We start from the raw sequence: 23,208 nt of genomic DNA, 5'->3' as shown, positions 1-23,208 counted from the left end.
CACCGGATCCATAACCCACTGAGCAAGGACAGGGACCAAACCCTCAACCTCATGGTTCCTAGTTGGAGTCATTAACCACTGAGCCATGACGGGAACTCCTGGATAATTTTTTTATCTTTTTCTTCTTAGGGCTGCACTTTCAGCATATGGAGGTTCCCTGGCTAGGGGTCCAATCAGAGCAGCAGCTGTCGTCCTATGCCACAGCCACACCACTGCTGGATCCACGCTACATCTGTGACCTGCACTGCAGCTTGCAACAATACCAGATCCTTAACCCACTAAGTGAGGCCAGGGATGAAACCCACATCCTCATGGATACTAGTTGGGTTCTTAACCCACTGAGCCACAATGGGAACTCCCAGTCTTGATAATTTTTATCCTCATGAGGCTGGATAAGACTCTAAAAAAAGAGAGTCTTATGGGCATATAAACCTAATTTGGATGCTTTGGTTAGAAAAATCTAAAAATGGCAGAAAAAAGTTTACAAACAAGTCAGAAATAATAAAACTATAAGCTAGAGCCCATTCCCCAGCAAGAGGTCATTGGGAATAGGTTTTTAGGCTTGAATGAAGGGTAGCTGAATGAGGCATATGGGTAGGGAGATATGGGAAGATGAGCAGTGAAAGATAAAACTCTGGGGCAACATGAGTAACTGCAAAAAGTCCTTAAACACATTAAAGATGAAATTAAATATATGCTATGGCTTCTATACACAAGGGGCCAATTACAAACCTTAGCGCAAACTCATAAAAAAAAAAGCAATTGATCATACACTGTGGCAGATGAGTTATTTCTGAGCTTTTGTATATATGTACATATGCAGTGTCTCTGTGTATGAACAAAGAAGTTCATTTTAAAATTTTCATTACAAAAAAGAAAAAAAAAGGAGTTCCCGTGGTGGCACAGTGGTTAACGAATCCAACTAGGAACCATGAGGTTGCGGGTTCGATCCCTGGCCTTGCTCAGTGGGTTAAGGATCTGGCATTGCCATGAGCTGTGGTGTAGGTTGCAGACGTGGCTCGGATCCCATGTTGCTGTGGCTCTGGCGTAGGCTGGCGGCTATAGCTCCAATTAGACCCCTAGCCTGTGAACCTCCATATGCCGCGGGAGCAGCCCTAGAAATGGCAAAAAGACAAAAAATAAAATAAAATAAAATAAAATTTTCATTATATCTTAAGTGACTCATTTATATCTTCTATCACACATCTTTCCATGAAAAAGTTGTCTGATAAGACTCATTTCCCTAGACATAAACTTGTTCACATCTTGTTTAATTCTCTTCTACAATGATTTTTAAAAAATATTTCAATTTTTGTTTTATCAGAGGAAATACAAAGAATAAATTAAGTGCCAAAAATATAAAATAATGGAGTCACCTTGAATAATCCCAGTAACATTTTCTTCAGAGTATAACTTGGAACTTAAAACATTTCTATCAACTTCTTACCTTCTACATACAATTCTAGTTGACAGAATGCTGTTCCACGTCGTACATGTGCCTTCATTCTTGCATTAGCATTGTCTGCAACAGGTGGTGTTAATAATTCTAATGCCTTACAAGAAAAATCAATAAGGGAAAGATAAAATTTCCTAATTCAAACTTAAACAAAAATAAAACTCAACTTAGAAGAAAAAAAAGGCCTCAAGCTCTCACCCACCAAAATTTTTGGCTTAGCTAGGATAGGAATTTATCAAACATACACATTTATGTTGAACAATTTTAGAAATTGTTCAGTTGTATCTACATGAGATTCATACCCTCATCCCCAAAATTATGATTTGGTTTATCATTTGAAGCATCGACAGCTTTACCTTTATTAGCATGGATTAATGAATAGCATCTGTGGTCTTTTATATTCAAATTGGGTGGTTCAGTTTATTCATTCACTCAAAATGAATAAATGAAATTGTGCTAGCAAAAGGAAAACTGGGTCATAAAAATATTGTCAGATATTCGACAGCTTTAATGAGATCAAAGTATGAAGACTTGATTGTTTCCTCCATATCCTCAATATCAAGGAGCCATATAAGAGGTTTGCATGGGATTTCCCTTAAAGCAAGTTTTTCTGATATAAAAAAAGAAAAAGCCAAAAGTTTAAGATAATGACATGATATGAGTAATGGAAATTTGGATATACTAAGTTATTTTGAAAATGGGAAAACTATTATGGAGATATCCTTTTACTGTGCAAACGAAAGTGACATAAAGCATTCTTTCTACCTTGTATTAAGTCTGTAAAACTTTAATGAGAAAAAAGTGAGCACAAACTGACAACCATTTACTAATTTCCTTCTGAACTTCAGCTGATACAGCAAGACAATACATAAAAATGGAGAGGGGACTTCTAACAAACTCTCAATAAATACTAGTTCCTTCGGCAACAAAAAAAATTCCTTTTTTTTTTTCAGTAAAAAGACGCAATAAGCAAGACGATTCTTAAAATTGTTTCATCTCAATTATTTAAATTTAACTGACAAAAGAGCACCATTTATTTATTTATATATTTATTTCTTTTTGTCTTTTTAGAGCCATGCCAGTGGCATATGGAAGTTCCCAGGCTAGGTGTCGAATTGGAGCAGTAGCCGCCAGCCTATGCCACAGCCACAGCAATGCCAGAGCTGAGCCATATCTGTGACCTACACCATGGCTCATGGCAACGTCAGATCCTTAACCCACTGAGCAAGGCCAGGGATCAAACCTGGTCCTCATGGATACTACTCAGATTCATCTCTGCTGAGCCACAATGGGAACTCCAAGAGCATCATTTAAACCAATAAATAGGAGCATAACAATTTTAAAGCACCATATATAAATAAATACACATACCTTAGAAGAATCTTCAATGGCTTTGTGTAGGTTTTTCAGTTTTAGGTGGCAAGCAGCCCGATTCAAATACAACAGTGGAATCTTATTATTTAGTCTTATGGCTAAGTTGTATGCATTAATAGCTGCCAAATAGTTTTCTGTTGCAAACAACTTGCTAAAGAGACAAAAAAGAGAAGAGAAAAATATGACATTGAAACAGAAACAGAAAAATAATATCTACTGATATTTGGCAAAGGGGATGGATGACACCTCCTTTTCTATTCCTTATACATTGGGCATCACTGCAGCACTAACTCCACCCATCCTCTGTACATCAGCATGTAATCTGATGGCACTGAACTCATCTCCACCTCCAAGGGTAGCCAATCAGTACCTCAAGCCAGTAAGCATATTTCCATCCTACAATGACTGACACAATGATGGATTTATGATTCAAACTGGTCTATTCAGAATGAAGCCTGTAATGTTCTTACCAAAGCTGGAGAAAAAAAACTGGGAAAACTCCCCCTGCTGGATACAAATGAAGAAAGCACACAGGCTCAAACTGTTTTGTTTTTGTCTTTTTAGGGCCCCACCTGCATCACATGGAGGTTCCCAGGCTAGAGGTCAAATTGGAAATATAGCCGCCAGCCTATGCCAGAGCCATGGCAACGTCTGCAACCTACACCACAGCTCACAGCAATGCCAGATCCTTAACCCACTAAGCCAGGCCAGAGACTGAACCTGCGTCCTCATGGATACCAGTCAGTTCGTTTCCTCTAAGCGACGATGGGAACTTCTGTTAATGACTATTTTTAATACCATGGAGGAACTAGCACTAAAATAAAGCTGATACTATGGAATTTTGAAAATAATAAGAAATGCTCAACATCGCAGATTATAAGAGAAATGCAAATCAAAACTACCATGAGATACCACCTCACACCAGTCAGAATGGCCATCATTAATAAATCCACAAATAACAAGTGCTGGAGGGGCTGTGGAGAAAAGGGAACCCTCCTGCACTGCTGGTGGGAATGTAAACTGGTACAGCCACTATGGAGAACAGTTTGGAGATACCTTAGAAATCTATACATAGAACTTCCATATGACCCCGCAATCCCACTCTTGGGCATCTATCCGGACAAAACTCTACTTAAAAGAGACATATGCACCTGCATGTTCATTGCAGCACTATTCACAAGAGCCAGGACATGGAAACAACCCAAATGTCCATCAACAGAGGATTGGATTAGGAAGATGTGGTATATATACACAATGGAATACTATTCAGCCATAAAAAAGAACGACATAATGCCATTTGCAGCAACATGGATGGAACTAGAGAATCTCATCCTGAGTGAAATGAGCCAGAAAGACAAAGACAAATACCATATGATATCACTTATAACTGGAATCTAATATCCAGCACAAATGAACATCTCCTCAGAAAAGAAAATCATGGACTTGGAGAAAAGACTTGTGGCTGCCTGATGGGGGGAGGGAGGGAGTGGGAGGGATCAGGAGCTTGGGCTTATCAGACACAACTTAGAATAGATTTACAAGGAGATCCTGCTGAATAGCATTGAGAACTTTGTCTAGATACTCATGTTGCAACAGAACAAAGGGTGGGGAAAAAAATGCAATGTATACATGTAAGGATAACTTGATCCCCTTGCTGTACAGTGGGAAAATTTAAAAAAATTTAAAAAAATAATAAAAAATAAAAAAAATAAAAATAAAAGAAAATAATAAAAAGGCAGAAGGAAACTTGAGTCCTTGCTGATACAGTTAAGCTGCTGGATCAAGTTTTACCCGAAATGTAATACACCTTTAGCTTTTTAGTTACGTAAGCCAATTAATTCCTTTAAATATTAAGGCATTTGAAACAGGGTTTTTCCATTACTAGCAAACAAAAGCATCCTAACATACTCTTTCAGTTAAAATCTTCCAAAATTTCCTTCAAATAAAGAGATGGACATAATTAAAGGATTTATTTAAAATGTAAAGTTTCTTTTTTTATTTTTCAAGTACAATTCCTGATAATTTTAAAAATGCATAAATATAAGAAAAACAGAAAATACTTTGCCAAATATAAAAGTGCTATATAAAAAACTCTTTTTAGGAGTTCCCGTCATGGTGCAGTGGTTTAACGAATTCGACTAGGAACCATGAGGTTGTGGGTTTAATCCCTGTCCTTGTTCAGTGGGTTAAGGATCCGGTGTTGCCGTGAGCTGTGGTGTAGGTCGCAGATGCAGCTTGGATCCCACATTGCTGTGGCTGTGGCATAGGCAGGCGGCTACAGCTCCGATTGGACCCCTAGCCTGGGAACCTCCATATGCCACAGGAGTGGCCCAAGAAATGACAAAAAGACCAAAAAAAAAAAAAAAAAAGCTCTTTTTATTCATTTCCAATCAACTACACTATATACTTTACAGTTCTATAATACTAAACATGATGACATTAGTAGACCCATAAAAGCAGCCAACACATCATGAATAAAAGGTAAAATGACACCACTATGACATCTAACCTAAGTCTGTCTGAAGTTCAAAATAACTTGCACAAACTAGAAAAGCTAATTCTGTCAGAACAGTTTAGGTTTCTGAAATGCTTCCTATCAGTTAGGATGTTTCTGACCACAAGTAACAGAATTTTAATTCAAACTGATTTAAACAAGGAAGGAAATAGAACACCTTGCATTAAAAAAGTTCAACAGGAAAAGCTCCCTGCCTAATATAATCAGAAGCTCAAGGATATTATCAAGGCCTCAGCTTCCTTCCATTTTTCCTTTTTTTTTTTTTTTTTTTTGTCTTTTTGCCTTTTCTTGGGCCACTCCCACAGCATATGGAGGTTCCTAGGCTAGGGGTCCAATCGGAGCTGTAGCTGCCGGCCTACACCACAGCCACAGCAATGCAGGATCTAAGCCACGTCTGCGACCCACACCACAGCTCATGGCAACACCGGATCCTTAACCCACTGAGCAAGGCCAGAGATTGAACCCGCAACCTCATGGTTCCTAGTTGGATTTGTTAACCACTGCGCCATGATGGGAACTCCCCATTTTTCCATTCTACTGGACTCAGCAGCTACTTCATTCTGGGGCTGGTTTTCTTCACACATAGTTCAAGGTGCCACATTCAGGCACAACATGCATTAGGAGAAAATGGGAGAGTATCTTCTGGCACAGGCTCCCTAAGAGCAAGAAAACCTTGCCCAGAAATCTTCCAGTCCTCCTTTCCCACTTCAATACCAAAAATATATACGCTTTAAAAATATTTTGCCCTAAAAAATCTGCTCAGGTTCGTTTCTGCTGAGCCACAATGGGAACTCCCATTTTAACCATTTTTAAATGTACAGTTTACTGGCATTAAGTACATACTCATTTTTGTACAACCACCACTACCTATCTAGAACTTTTTCATCTTCCCAAACTGAAACTCTGTACCTATGGAACAATATATCCCCATTCCCTCCTATGTTTCACAACCACCGTCCTATTTTATGTTTCTAAGACTTTAACTACTCTAGGTACCTCATATAAGTGGAGTCATACAGTATTTGTCCTTTCGTAACTAGCTTATTTTACTTACCACCTCCTTTTCAAGGCTGGTTAGACTAATGTCATAAAGAACGTTGTTTTCCTCTGAGTATTTCATAGATTTAACTCTTATGTTTAGGTGATTGATTCATTTTGAGTTAATTTGGGGAGGGGCATGCCCACTGCACATGGAAGTTCCCTGGCCAGGGATCAAACCTGTGCCACGGCAGCAACCCAAGCTGCTGCAATGACAACGCCAGATAACCTGCTGTGCTACGAAAGAACTCCTTGAATTAATTTTTGTATATGCTGTTAGATGAGTGTTCAACTTCATCCTTTTGCATGAGAATATCCAGTTTTTCCAATACCATTTGGTGAAAAGTAACGTCCTTTCTCCACTGAAGAGCTTTTAGCACCTTTGCTAAAAATCATTTGACCATATCATTTTCATCTGTAAGGGTTATTTCTGGGTTATCTATTCCATTAAAAGGTCTATATCTATATAAATCTCATATTAATATATAATTTGGAGTTCCATTTTTCACCTTTCACATAAGCTGACAGGTTGTTTTTTGTTTCTATATTTCTTTGCTTTGGTTGTAGGGTGCAGTGGCTTGATGTGGGATCTCCGCTCCCAGATTAGGGATTGAATCCAAGCCACAGTGGTAAAAGCACCAAATCTAATAAACCACTAGACCACCAGGGAACCCCCAAGTTAAAGGCTTTATAATGCAAGAGTTCTTTATTTTTATTTTTGGCTACATCCATGGCATACAGAAGTTCTGGTCCAGAGATCAAACCTGCACCACAGCAGTGACCTGAGCCACTCTAGTGATAATGCCAGATCCTTAATCTGCTGAGCCACCAGGGAACTCCACAACAGTTTAATCAGAAAAATTCTCTCATGTTCTAAGGGAAGAAGAGCTTACAATGAGCAGTATTAAAAGAACCCCTGTGGGAGGCGTATTAGAAATAAATATGAAGTATTAAAATTTTTTTTTTTTTTTTAGTTTTTTAGGGCCATACCCATGGCATGTAGAAGTTCCTAGGCTAGGGGTTAAATTGGAGCTACTGCTGCCAGCCTACACCACAGCCACAGCAACGTGGGATCAGAGACACGTCTGCACCTACAGCTCATGGCAACACCAGATACCCAACTCACTGAGAGAGGCCAGGGATTGAACCTACATCTTCATGGACACCAGTCCAGTTCGTTTCCCACTGTACCACAATGGAAACTCCCTGTATTAAAGGTTTTTAATGTTTACATGTATATTAAAATATAAATCCAAATGAACATTACATTCTTTAAAGTTCAATACCAGTACAAACATCCAATAAAGCATAATGTGCTTTATGGCTTTCAGAACAGTTCTGAACTCAGAAACAGCTGAATTTCAAAAGGAAAAGGAAAAAATTTAAACTTCTGTTCAAACGACAGTAGCCTTTGAATATCAAATTTAAACAGAAAAGCTAATAGCCAGTAAGTGTCCCCTCTGACGGCTCCAAATAAAGCAATGCCAGTGAAAAAATTATGCAAAAAATTCATGTAAATAACTCATGCAATACACAGTGAGTGCTCACTGTACTGACTGCATAGAAAGACCAATAGAGACATGGACAACTCAAACACTCCTGTCATTTTATTTTTATGATGACTGGTTGGAGGTTCCCAGGCTAGGGGTTGAATCGGAGCTGTACGGTCGGCCTATGCCAAAGCCACAGCAATGTGGGATCCAAGCCGCGTCTGTGACCTACACCACAGCTCATGGCAATGCTGAATCCTTAACCCACTGAGCAAGGCCAGGGATTGCACCCACAACCTCATGGTTCCTAGTTGGGTTCATTAACCACTGAGCCATGATGGGAACTCCAGAAAGAAACATTCTGATTAGCAATGGTCAGAGGGCCAAACATCAGCAAGAGTTGAGTATGGGAGAAGCTACAAGAGGCAGGAGTGATAAGAAAGAAAGAGGGAGTTCCTATTGTGGCTCAGTGGTTAACGAATCTGACTAGGAACGATGAGGTTGTGGGTTTTATCCCTGGCCTCGCTCAGTGGGTTGAGGATCCAGCATTGCCGTAAGCTGTGGTGTAGGTCAGGTCACAGACACGGCTTGGATCCCGAGTTGCTGTGGCATAGGCCAGCAGCTACAGCTCCAGTTAGACCCCTAGCCTGGGAATCTCCATATGCCACAGGTGCGGCCCTAGAAAAGGCAAAAAGACAAAAAAAAAAGTGAAGTAAAGAAGGGGGCAGAAAAGACTTATGAGAGGAGTTCCCATGGTGGCTGAGTGGTTAATGAACCCAACTAGTATCCATGAGGACATGGGTTCGATCCCTGGCCCTGTGTTAAGGATCCAGCGTTGCCTTGAACTGTGGTGTAGGTGGCAGACTCAGCTCAGATCTGGTTTTGCTGTGGCTGTAGCGTAGGCCAGAGGCTGCAGCTCCAATTAGACCCCTAGCCTGGGAATCTCCATATGCCACAGGTGCATCCCTAAAAACACAAAAGACAAAAGATAAAATAAAAAAAAAAAGACTTATGGGAAATCAAAAGTAGTGGGGATTAGAAACAGCAGTGAGGGCAGGGAGTAACACATTCTAACAGAAGACAGAGCAGCTCTGTTTTGTCAGCAATAGGAACTGTAACAGATACCTGCTCCTCAAAGGACTTTCAAGGTTCTTGTTTCTTTCAGTATCTTATGTGGATATAAAACATTTTGGGTATCTCAAAGTTTCCGAAACTGAGTATTAGTGCACCTTAGTGAAGGAGCATCAACTAGTACAATTTAGCACTCAGGATGCAAAGAGGAAAAGGATACTGCCTACAAAATAAAATGACAAGTTAGGCCATGATAGGGACTGTACTGCAACAGAATATTATACGCTGTAAAATGCAATCGATCAATGAACAGAATTATAATTATGTCAAAGAAGTTATCTTAGAATATGGATTCTAAACTTTTTTTTTTTTGGCCATACTCAGAGCATATGGAAGTTCCCAGGCCAGGGACTGAATCTGAGATGCAACTGTGACCTACACCATAGCTGCAGCGGTGCCAAATCCATAATCCACTGTGCACAGCAGGAACTCCTGGATTCTAAACTTCTCTAGGTCAGGCAAAAGGTAGCAACATAAGAACATTGTCTTACCTCAATAAACAAAGCTGTAAAAAAAAATGCAGAAGAACAAGGCATATTTGGCAGATCTGTTCTAAAAATAGGCAGGTACCAGAGGATATTGAGAGACAATTCTCCATGGATCTTTCATGTTCCTGCATGTCTAATGTCAGAGGCTCTCACAGCTTTTGTTTGGGACTATCCTTTCAAAGATGTTTGTATAATGCATAGCCTTAGAAGACAGACACAGTGTCTCTCTCTAGGGCAAAGAGCACATTTGTTTGCTGCTCAGTATGATAAATATATTACCACCTTGTGAGGAAATGGTTGGACAGATTTGCCTATGGTCCTACTACAAAAAGTTGTGTTCCATAAGCTTGGCCTTCTCAGCTATGCTACAAACCTAGTGTATGTGCAGCGTCCACCTGGGCCCACTTCTGCATTGGCCCTGTGGGACTTGAAGGGCAAAGGAAGCCAGCATGAAGATCATGCTGTTTGATATGCCTTAAATAATAAAGTCCCTTTTCTCTAACTCATGAGTCTCCCAACTTTGCCAGCATCTGTGAAAATTTATAGCCTGACTCTTCATAGTTCTTGCCAAGGTGTGGATCCAAACCTAAGTATTAGAAAGAAATTCAATTTGGCAAGGAGAATTGTATGCTGTGTTGGGAGAAGATGGTAAGAGGTGGTCAACAGTCAGCATCAAAAAGTCCAACATGAAGTAAAACGACATCCAGACAGGCAGATAGAATCCAGCTACAGAAAACTCACAAACGGCAAGCAAATAGAAATTCAGACTGGAACAAGTTGGCACTAGGGTAGTCATTCAGCAAACAGCAAGCTCCTACATACAAAGCTAGTGTTCAGAAGTAGAATTAACATGGGTAATAAGGGAAAATGTAAAAGCAAAGCATAGCCTCAATCTTAAAAGGACTACAAAATCAGTACTTAGGCCAAGAGGAAAAAAAGAAAATTCAGACACTAGAACTAGGGTAGGTGATTTTATGTAACAATAGTAACATGTGCTGGGTGTCAGGGTGTAGAACTATATATCATTCATTTCCTCCTATCTAACATTAGAATTTCCTGTATATGGAGAGTGAGGTATGCAGATGGGAATCAAGTGGTCCTAGTGTGGGAAAATAAGCAACTTTCATTCTGGGATTAAGACAGGATCCAAAAACACTTAAGCTGGAGTTTCCAAGTTGGTTCAGTGGTAACAAATCCAACTAGTATACATGAGGATGTGGGTTCAATCCCTGGCCTCTCTCAGTGGGTTAAGGAGCCAGTGTTGCCATGAGCTGTGGTATAGGTTGCAGACGTAGCTCCAATCCCGAGTTGCTGTGGCTGTGGTGTAGGCAGGCAGCTGCAACTCCAATTCGACCCCTAGCCTGAGAGATTTCATATGCCTCAGGTGCAGCCCTAAAAAGACAAAACAAAAACACTTAGGCTAAAAATCAAGCACAGAGTAACATCAGTGGGACAGAACAAATCATCTACCTTACATGATTACAAGTGTCTGGATGGATAGCTATTACAAATATTTACAGATTCTGAGTCACGTAAGGCTGTTAACATCCTACCATGTGAATATCTAAATTCGAGCACCTAGACTCTGTTTTATGTGACATGGTCTCAGTAAAAAGCTATCTGCTACAATGTTAATTGTAAAAGGTAAAATGCTTTCCTGAATAAATAAAATTACCTAAGCTTACATATTTTCCTGAAAGGTACATCTAGCATTTAAAATTAAGACTTCACAGTAGAAGGCTAGGTAAAGAAAAATGAAAACATTCGGTGGCTTTTTTAAGGGTATCTTTTGAATAGACATGACCCTGTAAACAGTTTTCTCAAGCTATTGCCCTTTTGGAAGGCTTGTCCACTTCTACCCTCTATTAAACAAATGTCCTGTGGGTTAAAGGATAGCTGGACTGTTTTTTCCTGGGTAAATATAGAAGGCTATCATGAAACAAAGCCTCTGAAGATGAAAGTATTTCATTCTTTGGCTTAAATTCAACCCTGAATGGGTTCTATTATGTCTGTTTCTATCTTTTATATTGCATTGCATTGCTAGAAAGGATACATTTCTAATAATTCAAAATTTTCCTTTTATCTGTTTGGGCCTGTCACTATGATTAACTGTACTTTGCTTCTCTAAGTGTCATTGGAACTGAGGAGAACCTTGCAGGCCACCATCCCCCAGGTACAAAGGCCCCTCCAAGTCTCCTGCCTCCTGTTTATAGAGAAGCTGATGTCTCCAAGACCTCCCTGAGTCACAAAAGAGCACCTCAAGCAGTTAAGGATTAGGACAATAGAGTCACAGACTCAGTGTCTGCTGCACATTCCCCAGTTGTTTTAAAGATACCATAACTGCCATCAGAGGGGAAAAGCTCACTACATGATGATCAGACTGTAGCCATGACATCAACTGCTCCATCTTGAGCAATACTGAATCTATGACTAGAGAGAACAGACCTTAAGAAAATGGGACTGACACTATTGCTCGTAATATTCTATATCTTTGGGGGCATCAAAATAACTGTAGCTTGTTTTAACTGTATGTGTAAACAGGCAAGTACAACTGTCAGCAAAGAGATGCTACAGGACTATGTCAATGTCTTCCACTTTAAGAATACAGGGTCCTATGTCAGCATGAAGAGGTTACAGAGGACAAACCTTCATCCATGATCCCATAGAAATGGAAGGATGTCCTGACAAGCAGGGATTTGTAAGCAGCTTTTGGCAGGAAAAAGCTCTTTGCAGGAAAGAGCTCTCTGCAGGAGACACCCTTTTGTCTTAACCAGGCACCCCTATTTCTGGCCCATGCATACCTTTCAAATCTTTTAATCATATAATACTTTGCCTAACATGTTGGTTCTTTCCGTAGATCAAAGAAGTAGAAATGAAGAATAAGCAATTAACAAATGACCAGATCTCTTCCCTAGGTTCCTCTCCAGTAATCTCATGAGCAAACTGTGTGAAGAAGATAGCATTAAAAAAAAATATATCATCAAGAGTGGATGAGTCTTTTTTTTTTTTTTTTTGTCTTTTTGCTATTTCCTTGGGCTGCTCCCACGGCATATGGAGGTTCCCAGGCTAGGGGTCTAATCGGAGCTGTAGCCACTAGTCTACGCCAGAGCCACAGCAACGTGGGATCCGAGCCGCGTCTGCGACCTACACCACAGCTCACGGCAACGCCGGATCGTTAACCCACTGAGCAAGGGCAGGGACCGAACCCGCAACCTCATGGTTCCTAGTCGGATTTGTTAACCACTGCGCCACGACGGGAACTCCCAAGAGTGGATGAGTCTTACAAAGAAAAAATATATATATATTGTTAGGGGTTCCTGTCGTCGCACAGCAGAAACGAATCTGACTAGTAACCATGATGTTGCAGGTTCTATCGCTGGCCTCACTCAGTGGGTTAAGGATCCAGTGTTGCCCTGAGCTGTGGTATAGGTCGAAGATGTGGCTCGGTTCCTGAGTTGCTGTGGCTGTGGTATAGGCCGGCAGCTGTAGCTCCAACTTGATCCTTAGCCTGGGAACCTCCTTATGCCAAGGGTGTGGCCCTAAACAGCCAAAAAAAAAAAAAAAAAAAAAAAGTGGACAAATCCACACACAGTGGGGGATGGTGATGACTCTGAACCCGTATCTCAGTGATTAAGTGAGATGACTTCCTGTTTCCCTTTAAAAGGTTTCATGGCTGAGCAGAATCTTTGGAGGTGGTTTTGGGGGATGCTTGAGTCCACCATTTCCCCAGATGGCTGGCATTCTGATTAAAGGCAGCTTTTAATTCTACCAACATTTGTGAGTATTGATTTTATAAGTTGCAAGCAGTGAGAAGTGATTTGATAACATCACTAGTTTTCTTCCACCTCTCCTCATTTTTAACTCTCTTCCTCTCCTCTTTCTGCTTCTCTTTCTTTTTCTACCCAATTGGAGGCAATAAGGTAAAATGGTACAGAAACAACAGCAATTAAAATGATTACACTCTACCAGTCACACGTGTCTGCAACAAAGTACACTTTTGCAGCAGGCTGATGCCAACTCATTGCTTTTGCCAGCAGCTACACACACACACACACACACACACACACACACACGTGCATGCACACATGCACACATATACCAGTTTTTTGTTTTGTTTTTGTTTTTTTGTCTTTTTGCCATTTCTTGGGCCGCTTCTGCAGCATATGGAGGTTCCCAGGCTAGGGGTCGAATCAGAGCTGTAGCTGCCAACCTACACCACAGCCATAGCAACACAGGATCCAAGCCAAGTCTGCGACCTACACCACAGTTCATGGCAACGCCAGATCCTTAACCCACTGAACAAGGCCAGGGATTGAACCCACAACCTCACGGTTCCTAGTCAGATTCATTAACCATTGAGCCACAACGGGAACTCCAGTCTTTTGCTATTTTTGACACTCAAAATTCCAACCCTAGCTCAACGATCTTATCTGCCCTTTCCACTCAAATTAAAATCATGTCCTTAGTATATCAGAAATAAGACCAGACCAAACAGTGCCTAGGATGTTTAGCCAGCCCCAGCACCATTACATCTTGTGCCTAAGGACTTTCGAACCATGGGGGCAGTACTATCCTACCACCCTCTCTGATGAGCCCCCTACTCTCCACATGAGGGGAGGGGCTAGGACCATAGGAATTGGCATTCTCTAAACTAACTTATACTAGTTCTAAGCTGTAATTCTCCCTTTATGTAAAAATCACCCTTTCATTTGACTCATGACATATTTACCCTATAGCCTTTAAGTCATTGTAATCTAACTGGCTTTTTTTCTCCTTCTTTTCAGTTTCACCTGTAGCATATGGAAGTTCCCAGGTGAGGGGTCGAATCTGAGCTGCAGCTGCCAACCTATACCACAGCCATGGCAATGCCATATTCTTAACCCACTGAGTGAGGCCAGGAATGCAACCTGTATCGTCAGAGAAACTATGTCAGGTTCTTAACCCAGCAAGCCACAAGGGAAACTCCCTAACTGGTTTTTTATATATAAATTTTATTGGAGTATAGTTGACTCACAAATTTGTGTTAGTTTTAGGTATACAGCATAGTAAATCAGCTATACATGTACATATATTCATTCCTTTTCATATCCTTTTCCCATTTAGGTTATCACACAGTATTGAGTAGATTACCCTGTGCTATACAGTAGGTCCCTGTTAACCGTCTATTATATACAGTAGTATGTATATGTCAACCTCAACCCCCTAATTTATCCCTCACCCCACATTTCCCCTTTGGTAGCCATAAATTTGGTTTGAAAATCTTTGAGTCTGTTTCTGTTTTCTAAGTTCCTTTGTATCATTTTTATTAGATTCCACGTATTAGTGATCTCATATAATATTTGTCTTTCTCTTTCTGACTTACTCACTTAGTATGATAATTTCCATCCATGCTGCTGCAAATGGCATTATTTCATTCTCTTATGACTGAGTAATATTTCATAGTATATATGTACCACATCTTCTTTATCCAAACCTCACTTCACACCAGTCAGAATAGCCATCATCAAAACATCCAAAAACAATAAATGCTGGAAAGGATATGCAGAAAAGGGAAACCCTACTACACTGCTGGTGGGAATGTAGATTGGTGCAACCACTATGGAGAACAGTTATGGAGGCTCCTTAAAAAACTAAATATAGGAGTTCCCATTGTGGCTCAGTGGGTTAAGAACCTTACATAGGGGATGTGGATTCAACCCCTGGCCTTACTCTGTGGGTTAAGGATCTGGCATTGCCCTAAGCTGTGGTGTAGGCTTGCAGCTGCTACTCTGGTTTGACCCCTTGCACGAGAACTTCCATACGTCCCAGATGCAGCAATAAAAAAGAAAAAAAATACTAAATATAGAGCTACTATATGATCCATCAATCCCACTCCTGGGCGTATATCTAGAGAAAACCAAAATTCCAAAAGATATTTGTACCCCAATGTTCACCGCAGCACTATTTACAATAATCAAGACATGTTCATCTAGTTAGCTTTTAAAAATCATTCTTGTCATTCATTAAGGGCTTTGAAACCTGGCTCCCAGTATCTGCCTCTATCCCAACTTATGCCATAATTCCAGAAGATTCTAAGATTTATACCCATTCATCAATTTAGCCTTGAAATAACTGAGACTCCTTAACTCAAATTACCTTCCCTTCAACTCCGCTTTTGCTACCCATTCCCAGGGCCACATCTTGGACATTGCTGTCACCTGAACTGCACTACTTCAGCAATAACAAACTCTGGAATCCCAACCACTGACTAGAAATTTCTATTCTGCCAACTTTTCTTTTATACTCAATCTTCAACCTTATAGGGGCCTCTAATTTCCTACTTGCTCCATTTTCTCTTAACCCACTGGGCCCCTCATGGCATCTTGTCCTTTCTAACCTAGCCTAGATTTCATGGCTAAATATCTGAGCTATTGTTCCGTAAGTAATCTGGTTCTTGCACTACTAGTCTTTTGCTATACTTGTCAATCAAAATCTTGGTAGGTTTAATCTTAAATCCAAAAGACTAAACACTACAAAAGATAAATCAGGAGTTCCTGTCGTGGTGCAGTGGTTAACGAATCCGACTAGGAACCATGAGGTTGTGGGTTCGGTCCCTGCCCTTGCTCAGTGGGTTAAGGATCCAGAATTGCCGTGAACTGGGGTGTAGGCTGCAGATGCAGCTCGGATCCCGCGTTGCTGTGGCTCTGGTGTAGGCTGGCAGCTACAGCTCTGATTCGACCCCTAGCCTGAGAACTTCCATATGCCGCGGGAGCGGCCCAAGAAATGGCAAAAAGACAAAAAAAAAAAAGAAGAAGAAAGAAGATAAATCACACAGCTGAACTGCCTAGCAGCTAAAGAATTCACACTCTCTAATCTACAGAGCTCTCAACAGTACTCAGCAAGCAATTTTTGTTAGAAACTTATCCGGTTTCACACATGTCTTGTCTTTCTTTCTTTCCATCTCAGAAAATAAAGCACCTCTGTCTATTCCAACTTAATTTTCCAATGTTTTCTAGATCAAAGTAACCAATCCAACAGGACAGCACATTCAGCTATGCACACTTCAGCACTTTCAGGCTGTAAGAGCAATTCACAGCTGCACTACTTGGGCTGCCTTCACTAAGGCCAATCATTGAAACAAAAGGACAGGAAGAAGATTTTATTCATCTATGAGAGGTATGCAGCAGTATTTGAAACACAAGCTTCATGATCATATTGACCTGGGATTGAATCTTGGTTCTACTTACTAACCACCACCTTAGCCAAGTTTCTTAACCTTTCTAGCTCTATTTCTACATTTAATAATAATACCAAATTAGGTAAATTGTTAAAGGAATTAACAGTTATTTTAGCTTCTCAATACACTTTTTGTGTGTGTGTGTGTCTTTTTATAGCTGCACCTGCAGCATATGGACGTTCCCAGGCAAGATGTCAAATAGGAGCTGCAGCTGCCGGCCTATACCACAGGCACAGAAACTTGGGATCTGAGCCACATCTGTGACCTACATCAAAGTTTGCAGAAATGTCAGATTCTTTTTTTTTGTTGTTGTTGTTGTTGTTGTTGTTGTTGCTATTTCTTGGGCCGCTCCCGCGGCATATGGAGGTTCCCAGGCTAGGGGTTGAATCGGAGCTTAGCCACCGGCCTACGCCAGAGCCACAGCAACGCGGGATCCGAGCCGCGTCTGCGACCTACACCACAGCTCACGGCAACACTGGATCGTTAACCCACTGAGCAAGGGCAGGAACCGAACCTCATGGTTCCTAGTCGGATTCGTTAACCACTGCGCCACGACGGGAACTCCGAAATGTCAGATTCTTAACCCACTGAGTGGGGGTCAGGAATCCTCATGGATCCCATCCAAGTCCTCATCGATTCTTGTAGGGTTCGTAACCTGCTGAGCCACAGTGGGAATTCCCCACAACTTTTTTTTTTTAATGCAACTTTTAACAAGAGGAAAAACAAAAATAAAATCAAGATAATCCACTAACCCTAGGTCTTGACCCAACTTTTTCCACTCTTACTGAGGCCATTTCAATCACCTCTCTGTCTCATCTGTACATCTATTCACACATTTTCTATTCTTAAAGAAGAATGAAACAAAAGAAAAGGTCTTTCCTTTAGGTTTCTATTTCCCCTGGCTTCTAGGAGTATTTCTGTGTACTCTTTTCTTTTACCAGACCTTCAAATGTTGGTAAGTTACAGGGTTTTATCCTCAGGCCACGATTCCCCTGGCCTACATGCTCTTTTTGCACATCTTACCTACTCTTATAAATCAACTGCTACATAAATGCTGATAATCTCCAAATCTATATCTATAGTGCTGGCTCTCCCCTGAATTTCATACTTGCTGGACATTGTCAGCCAGACTGACCAAGGCACATCTCCAACTCAACATATTTAAAGCTGAACTTATGTGCAGTTCCCTCCTAACTGGCCCTTCTAAGTGTTCTCTGATTCAGCTGGGGCATCATACAATCAGTAATTCAAACTAGAAACTCAGGAGTTCCCTGGTCTCAGCAGGTTAAGGATCTGGCACTGTCACTGCTGCGGCTCTGGTTACTGCTGTGGCGCATATTGCATTCCTGACCCAGGAACTTCTGCATGCTGCAGGTGAAGCCAAAACAAACAAACAAGCAAACTAGAAGCTCAGAAGTCACTCAACTGTTCCTCTCTCATTCCCCAACAATCACTCAAGGAGTTCTCCCTATTTGCCTCCTGAATATTTCTCAAACTGCCCTCATCTCCACCCCTACAATAATGTCAGAGTGCAAGACCTCTGCCTTGGTTTCTGCAACCCATTTTCCCCACCTTACAGAATAAAATATAAGAATCAAGCTCACAAGGCTCCTGCCTATTTTTTTATGTTCATTTGGTATTACTTCCAACCTCAAATTTTATGTTTTAGCATAAAATTAACTACTCATAGGTCCTGACCTATATAACACACTATTCTTATCTCTGAGCTTTTGCTTAGACTGTCTCCTCTGTCTAAAACGAATACCTTTTTCTCCCTTCCTCCAGAAACTCCCACTTATCATTAAGGATGCTCAGGGGCTACGTTTTCTAAACTCTTTCTGAGATTCCCTCCATCCTTTAAGGTTAGGTGCCCTCTTCTGTATTCTCATCTTCTGTAATTTCATTTTTCCATGTTCTATGTACTGACCTGCCAGACAGTGTTATGAATATTTGTATATCTCTCTCCTCTACTGATCTCTGTAGCTCAGAGTCTAGCCTTTAGTCTGGCAAATAGCAAGCAATCAGTAGATGTTTATTTCATGGTTTGATAAATGGAGAGAAAGAGAAGGAGGAAGAAAGGAAGAGAAGAGGAAGGGAGAAAAGAAGAGGAAGGATCATGTAGGATTTTACTATTGGAAGTTAAAAGGAACAAACCTGTCAGCCCCAGGTTTCTGAACTTCAGAAAAATTGCCAACTCCAGCTCAACTTCACAGATCAATTTCTGGAATTTTATCAGGCAAAAAGACCAACAAAGAACAGAAAGAAGATGAGAAAAGAAAAATACAGACTTGGTTGTCAGAGAGATAATTTCCCTCTCCATAGATGTCCACATCCTAATCTCCCAAACCTGTGAATATATTAAGTAAAGTGATTAGTTAGAAAGGCCTTTGCAGAGTTCCCTTTGTGGCTCAGTGGTAATGAACCTGACTGGTATCCATGAGGATGCAGGTTCCATCCTTGGCCCGGCTCAGTAGATTAAGGATCCAGTGGGTTAAGGTTGTGGAGAGCTGTGGTGTTAGACACAGGTCGGATCTAGCATTGCTGTAGCTGTGGCTGTGGCGTAGGCCAAAAGATGTAGCTGCTATTTGACCCCTACCCTGGGAACTTCCATATGCTGTGGGTACAGCACCCCAACACCCACCCTGAAAAAAAAGAAAGGCCCTTCTGTGTGTGATTAAATTAATGATCTTGAGATAGGAGATTATCCTGGATTATACAAGTGAGACTAATGTAATTATGAGGGTGCTTATAAAAGAAAGAGGGAGGCAGGAGAGCCAGAGTCAGAAAAGGAGATGTGACATGGAAGCAGAGCCCAGACTGAAGAAACTGCTGTTCAGAGGCATAAGCCAAGGAATGTAGGCAGCCTCAAATCTGGAAAATTTAGGGAAATAGATTCTCCCCTAGAGCCTCCAGAAGGATCATAACTCATACCTTGATTTTATCCCGGTCAAACCCAATTTGGACTTCAGAGCTATAAGATAGTACATTTGTATTATTTTAAGGCAATAAGTTTGTAAAAGGCAACAATAGAAAAATAATACAAAAGTGTAATAGTGTACACAAAGTGTAAATAATGAGATATCATATTTACATTGCCTCAAAATATGAACTCACACTGCCATAGAATTACAGAATTCATTGTTTTTGATAACTGCATAATATTCACACACAAAGCCACATATAAATAATTAAGAAGACTGGATATAAAATGATAATTTATAAGATAATTTGGTAGAGTTCCCATTTTGTGGCTCAGTGGTACAAACCCAACTAGTATCCATGAGGACTCGGGTTCAATCCCTGGCCCCGCTTAGTGGGTTGAGAATCCAGCATTGCCTTGAGCTGCAGTACAGGTCCCCAACATGGCCAGATCCCAAGTTGCTATGGTTGTGGTGTAGGCTGGCAGCTACAGCTCCAATTCGATCCCTAGCCTAGGAACTTCCATATGCCTCGGGTGCAGCCCTAAAAAGACAAAAAAAGAACACAATTTGGTAATCTTTTTTTTTTCCCATTTAAAAAAATTTTATTGAATTATAGTTGATTTACAAGTTGTGATAACTTCTGCTATACAACAAAGTTACACATATACACATATCCATTCTTTCCCATATAGATTACCACAGAATATTGATTGGTTAGAGTTCCCTGTGCTGTACAGCAGGTCCCCATTGGCCAGTCATTCAATAAACCATAGTGTGCATGTGCCAATATCAAATCCCAGTTCACCCCTCCCCTCACCCCACCTGTCTCCTTTGGTAACCATGTTTGTTTACAAAGTCTATGAGTCTGTTTCTGCTCTGCAATAAATTCATTTGCATCTTTTTTTAAGATTCCACATATAAGTGATATCATATGATGTTTGTTTTTCACTGCCTAACTTCACTTAGTATAATTTCTATGTTCCATCCATGTTGCTGCAAATGTTATTATTTTATTCCTTTTTATGGCTGAGTAGTATTCCATTGTGTGTGTGTGTGTGTGTGTGTGTGTCACTCAAGGAGTGTGCATGTGTGTGTGTGTGTGTATATATCCTCCTCCTATGTATGTGTATATATATATATGTCTACACACATACACCCATCTTCTTTTTTTTTTTTTTTTTTTTTTTCGTCTTTTCAGGGCCGCACCAGCAGCATATGGAGGTTCCCAGGATAGGGGTCTAATTGGAGCTGTAGCCACCAGCCTATGGCCACAGCCACAGCAACTTGGGGCCCAAGCCATGTATTCAGCCTACACCATAGCTCATGGCAATGCTGGATCCTTAACCCATTGAGCAAGGCCAGGGATTGAACCCATAACCTCATGGTTCCTAGTCAGATTCGTTTCTGCTGTGCCATGACAGGAACTCCAACACCACATTTTCTTTATACAACATATTGATATATGGGTCTTGTTTTTGTATCCATTTAGCCAGTTGATATCTTTTGGTTGGAGCATTTGGTCCATTTACATTTAAGGTAATTATTGATATGTATGTTCTTATTGCCCTTTTGTTAAATTGTTTTGGATTTGTTTTTGTTGATTTTCTCTGGCCCTTTATCTCTTTATTTTACTTATTTATTTATTTATTGTCTTTTTGCCATTTCTTTGGGCCGCTCCCGAGGCATATGGAGGTTCCCAGGCTAGGGGTCAAATCAGAGCTGTAGCCACCGGCCTACACCAGAGCCACAGCAACTCGGGATCCGAGCTGCGTCTGCAACCTACACCACAGCTCACGGCAACACCAAATCGTTAACCCACTGAGCAAGGGCAGGGACCAGAACCCGCAACCTCATGGTTCCTAGTCGGATTCGTTAACCACTGCGCCACGACAGAAGCTCCTGGCCCTTTATCTCTTGTCCTTTTTTCTTTCCTTTTCTTCTCTTCTCTTGTGGCTTGATGACTATCTTTAGTGGTTGTGTTTGAATTGCACCTATTGTAGATTTTTGGTTTGTGTAACCATGAGGTTTTGCTATAGGAGTCTATATATACACACAAGATTGCTTTAAGTTGCTGGTCTCTTAATTGCAAATGCATTTCCAGGATCCTGCATTTGTACCCTCCTCTACTCACAATTGCTGGTTTTGGTGGCATATTTGCATGTGGATGATTTCCTACCTTTACTAATATTTGCCTTTACTGGTGAGCTGCCTCATTTCTACTTTTCTTCTTTCTAGTTGTGGCCTTTTCTTTCTGCCTAGAGAAGTTCCTTTAGTATTTGTTGTAAAGCTGGGTTGGTGGCACTGAATTCTCTTAGCTTTTGCTTGTCTATAAAGGTTTTGATTTCTCCTTCAAATCTGAATGAAAGCCTTGCTGGGTAGAGTATCCTTGGTTGCAGGTTTTTTCCTTTCATCACTTTAAGTATATTATGCCACTCCCTCTGGCTTGCAGAGTTTCTGCTGAAAAATTAGCTGATAACCTTATTGGGGTTACCTTGTATGTTATTTGCTGCTTTTCCCTAGCAGCTTTCAATATTTGCTCTTTGACTATAATGTTCGATTTTTTCTTCTTTGCCTTCTGTCCTTTTTAGGGCTGCACCTGTGGCATATGGAGGTTCCCAGGCTAGGGGCCACAGCAATGCGAGGTCTGAGCAGTGTCTGCGATCCACACCACAGCTCACAGCAACACCGGATCCTTAACCCACTGAGCAAGGCCAGGGATCGAACCTACAACCTCATGGTTCCTAGTTGGATTCATTTCTGCTGCACCATGACGGGAACTCCCTAATGTTGGTCAATTTGATTAATATGTGTCTTGGAGTGTACCTCCTTGGGTTTATTCCTAACGGTATTGTGCTTCCCGGATTTGAGTGATTCCTTTCCCATGTTAGGGAAGTTTTTGGCTATTATCTCTTCAAATATTTTCTCTCGCCCTTTATCTCTCTCTTCTCCTTCTGCCCCTATAATGCGAATGTTGGTACATTTAAAGTTGTCTCAGAGTTCTTTTAGATTGTCCTCAATTCTTTTCATTCTTTTTTCTTTATTCCATTCCACATCAGTGATTTCCACCAATCTGTCTTCCACCTCGTTTTTTTGTTCTTCTGCCTCCTGTATTATGCTATTGTTTCCTTCTAGTGAATTTTTTATTTCAGCTATTGTGTTGATCATCTCTGCTTGTTGAATCTTTAAACCTTCTAGTCCTTTGTTAAACGTTTCTTCTAATTCATCGATCTTTGCCTCTTTTTTTTTTTTTTTTTCCGAAATTTTAGATCATCCTTACTAGCATTACTCTAAAGTCTTTTTCAGACAGGTTACCTATCTCCACTGTATGCAGCTGTTCTTCTGGGGTTTTGTCTTGTTCCGTCATCTGACTCATGTTTGACTTTTCATTTTGTAGAGCTTTTTGTGTGGTCTCCTTTCTGCAGGCTAGAGGATTGTAGCCTCTCTTTCTTTTGGTGTCTGCCTCTTTGTGGGTGAAATTGAGATACAGGGGCTTGTTATAGGCTTCTTATCCTTCTGGTGGGTGGGGCTTTGTCTCTGGGTGTGATGAGAGGCAGCCTATTTGCTGACGTGTGGAGCTGT

General features: G+C 40.8%; 1 protein-coding gene across 6 annotated transcripts in view; it reads right to left on the bottom strand.

The window, feature by feature from the left end:
* The window catches only part of DNAAF4 (dynein axonemal assembly factor 4), a 99,120-nt gene that overhangs the window by 3,075 nt on the left and 72,837 nt on the right, over positions 1-23,208 (bottom strand). For 3 of the 6 annotated variants that reach the window (XR_014811084.1, XM_021094952.2, XM_021094959.2), the window contains 2 exons: positions 2,828-2,981; positions 1,448-1,553 (listed from right to left, as the gene is read on the bottom strand). Coding sequence is in view for 2 of the 6 variants with exons in the window: in XM_021094952.2 (XP_020950611.2) it covers positions 1,448-1,553; positions 2,828-2,981 (260 nt within the window). In the remaining 4 variants the exon portion in view is untranslated. Of the gene's footprint in view, positions 1-1,447; positions 1,554-2,827; positions 2,982-18,862; positions 18,930-19,639; positions 19,680-23,208 lie in introns of those variants that run through there. The other 3 variants (XR_014811087.1, XR_014811079.1, XR_014811081.1) reach the window with 3 other exon arrangements.

The sequence above is a fragment of the Sus scrofa genome, chromosome 1 (genome assembly GCF_054392235.1).
Source record: "Sus scrofa isolate SSC_HxYL_T2T_F1_AM1 chromosome 1, Sscrofa_HxYL_maternal_Yorkshire_Landrace_v2.0, whole genome shotgun sequence".
Taxonomy (NCBI): Eukaryota; Metazoa; Chordata; class Mammalia; order Artiodactyla; family Suidae; genus Sus; species Sus scrofa.
This window is presented reverse-complemented; position numbering and strand designations above follow the sequence as displayed.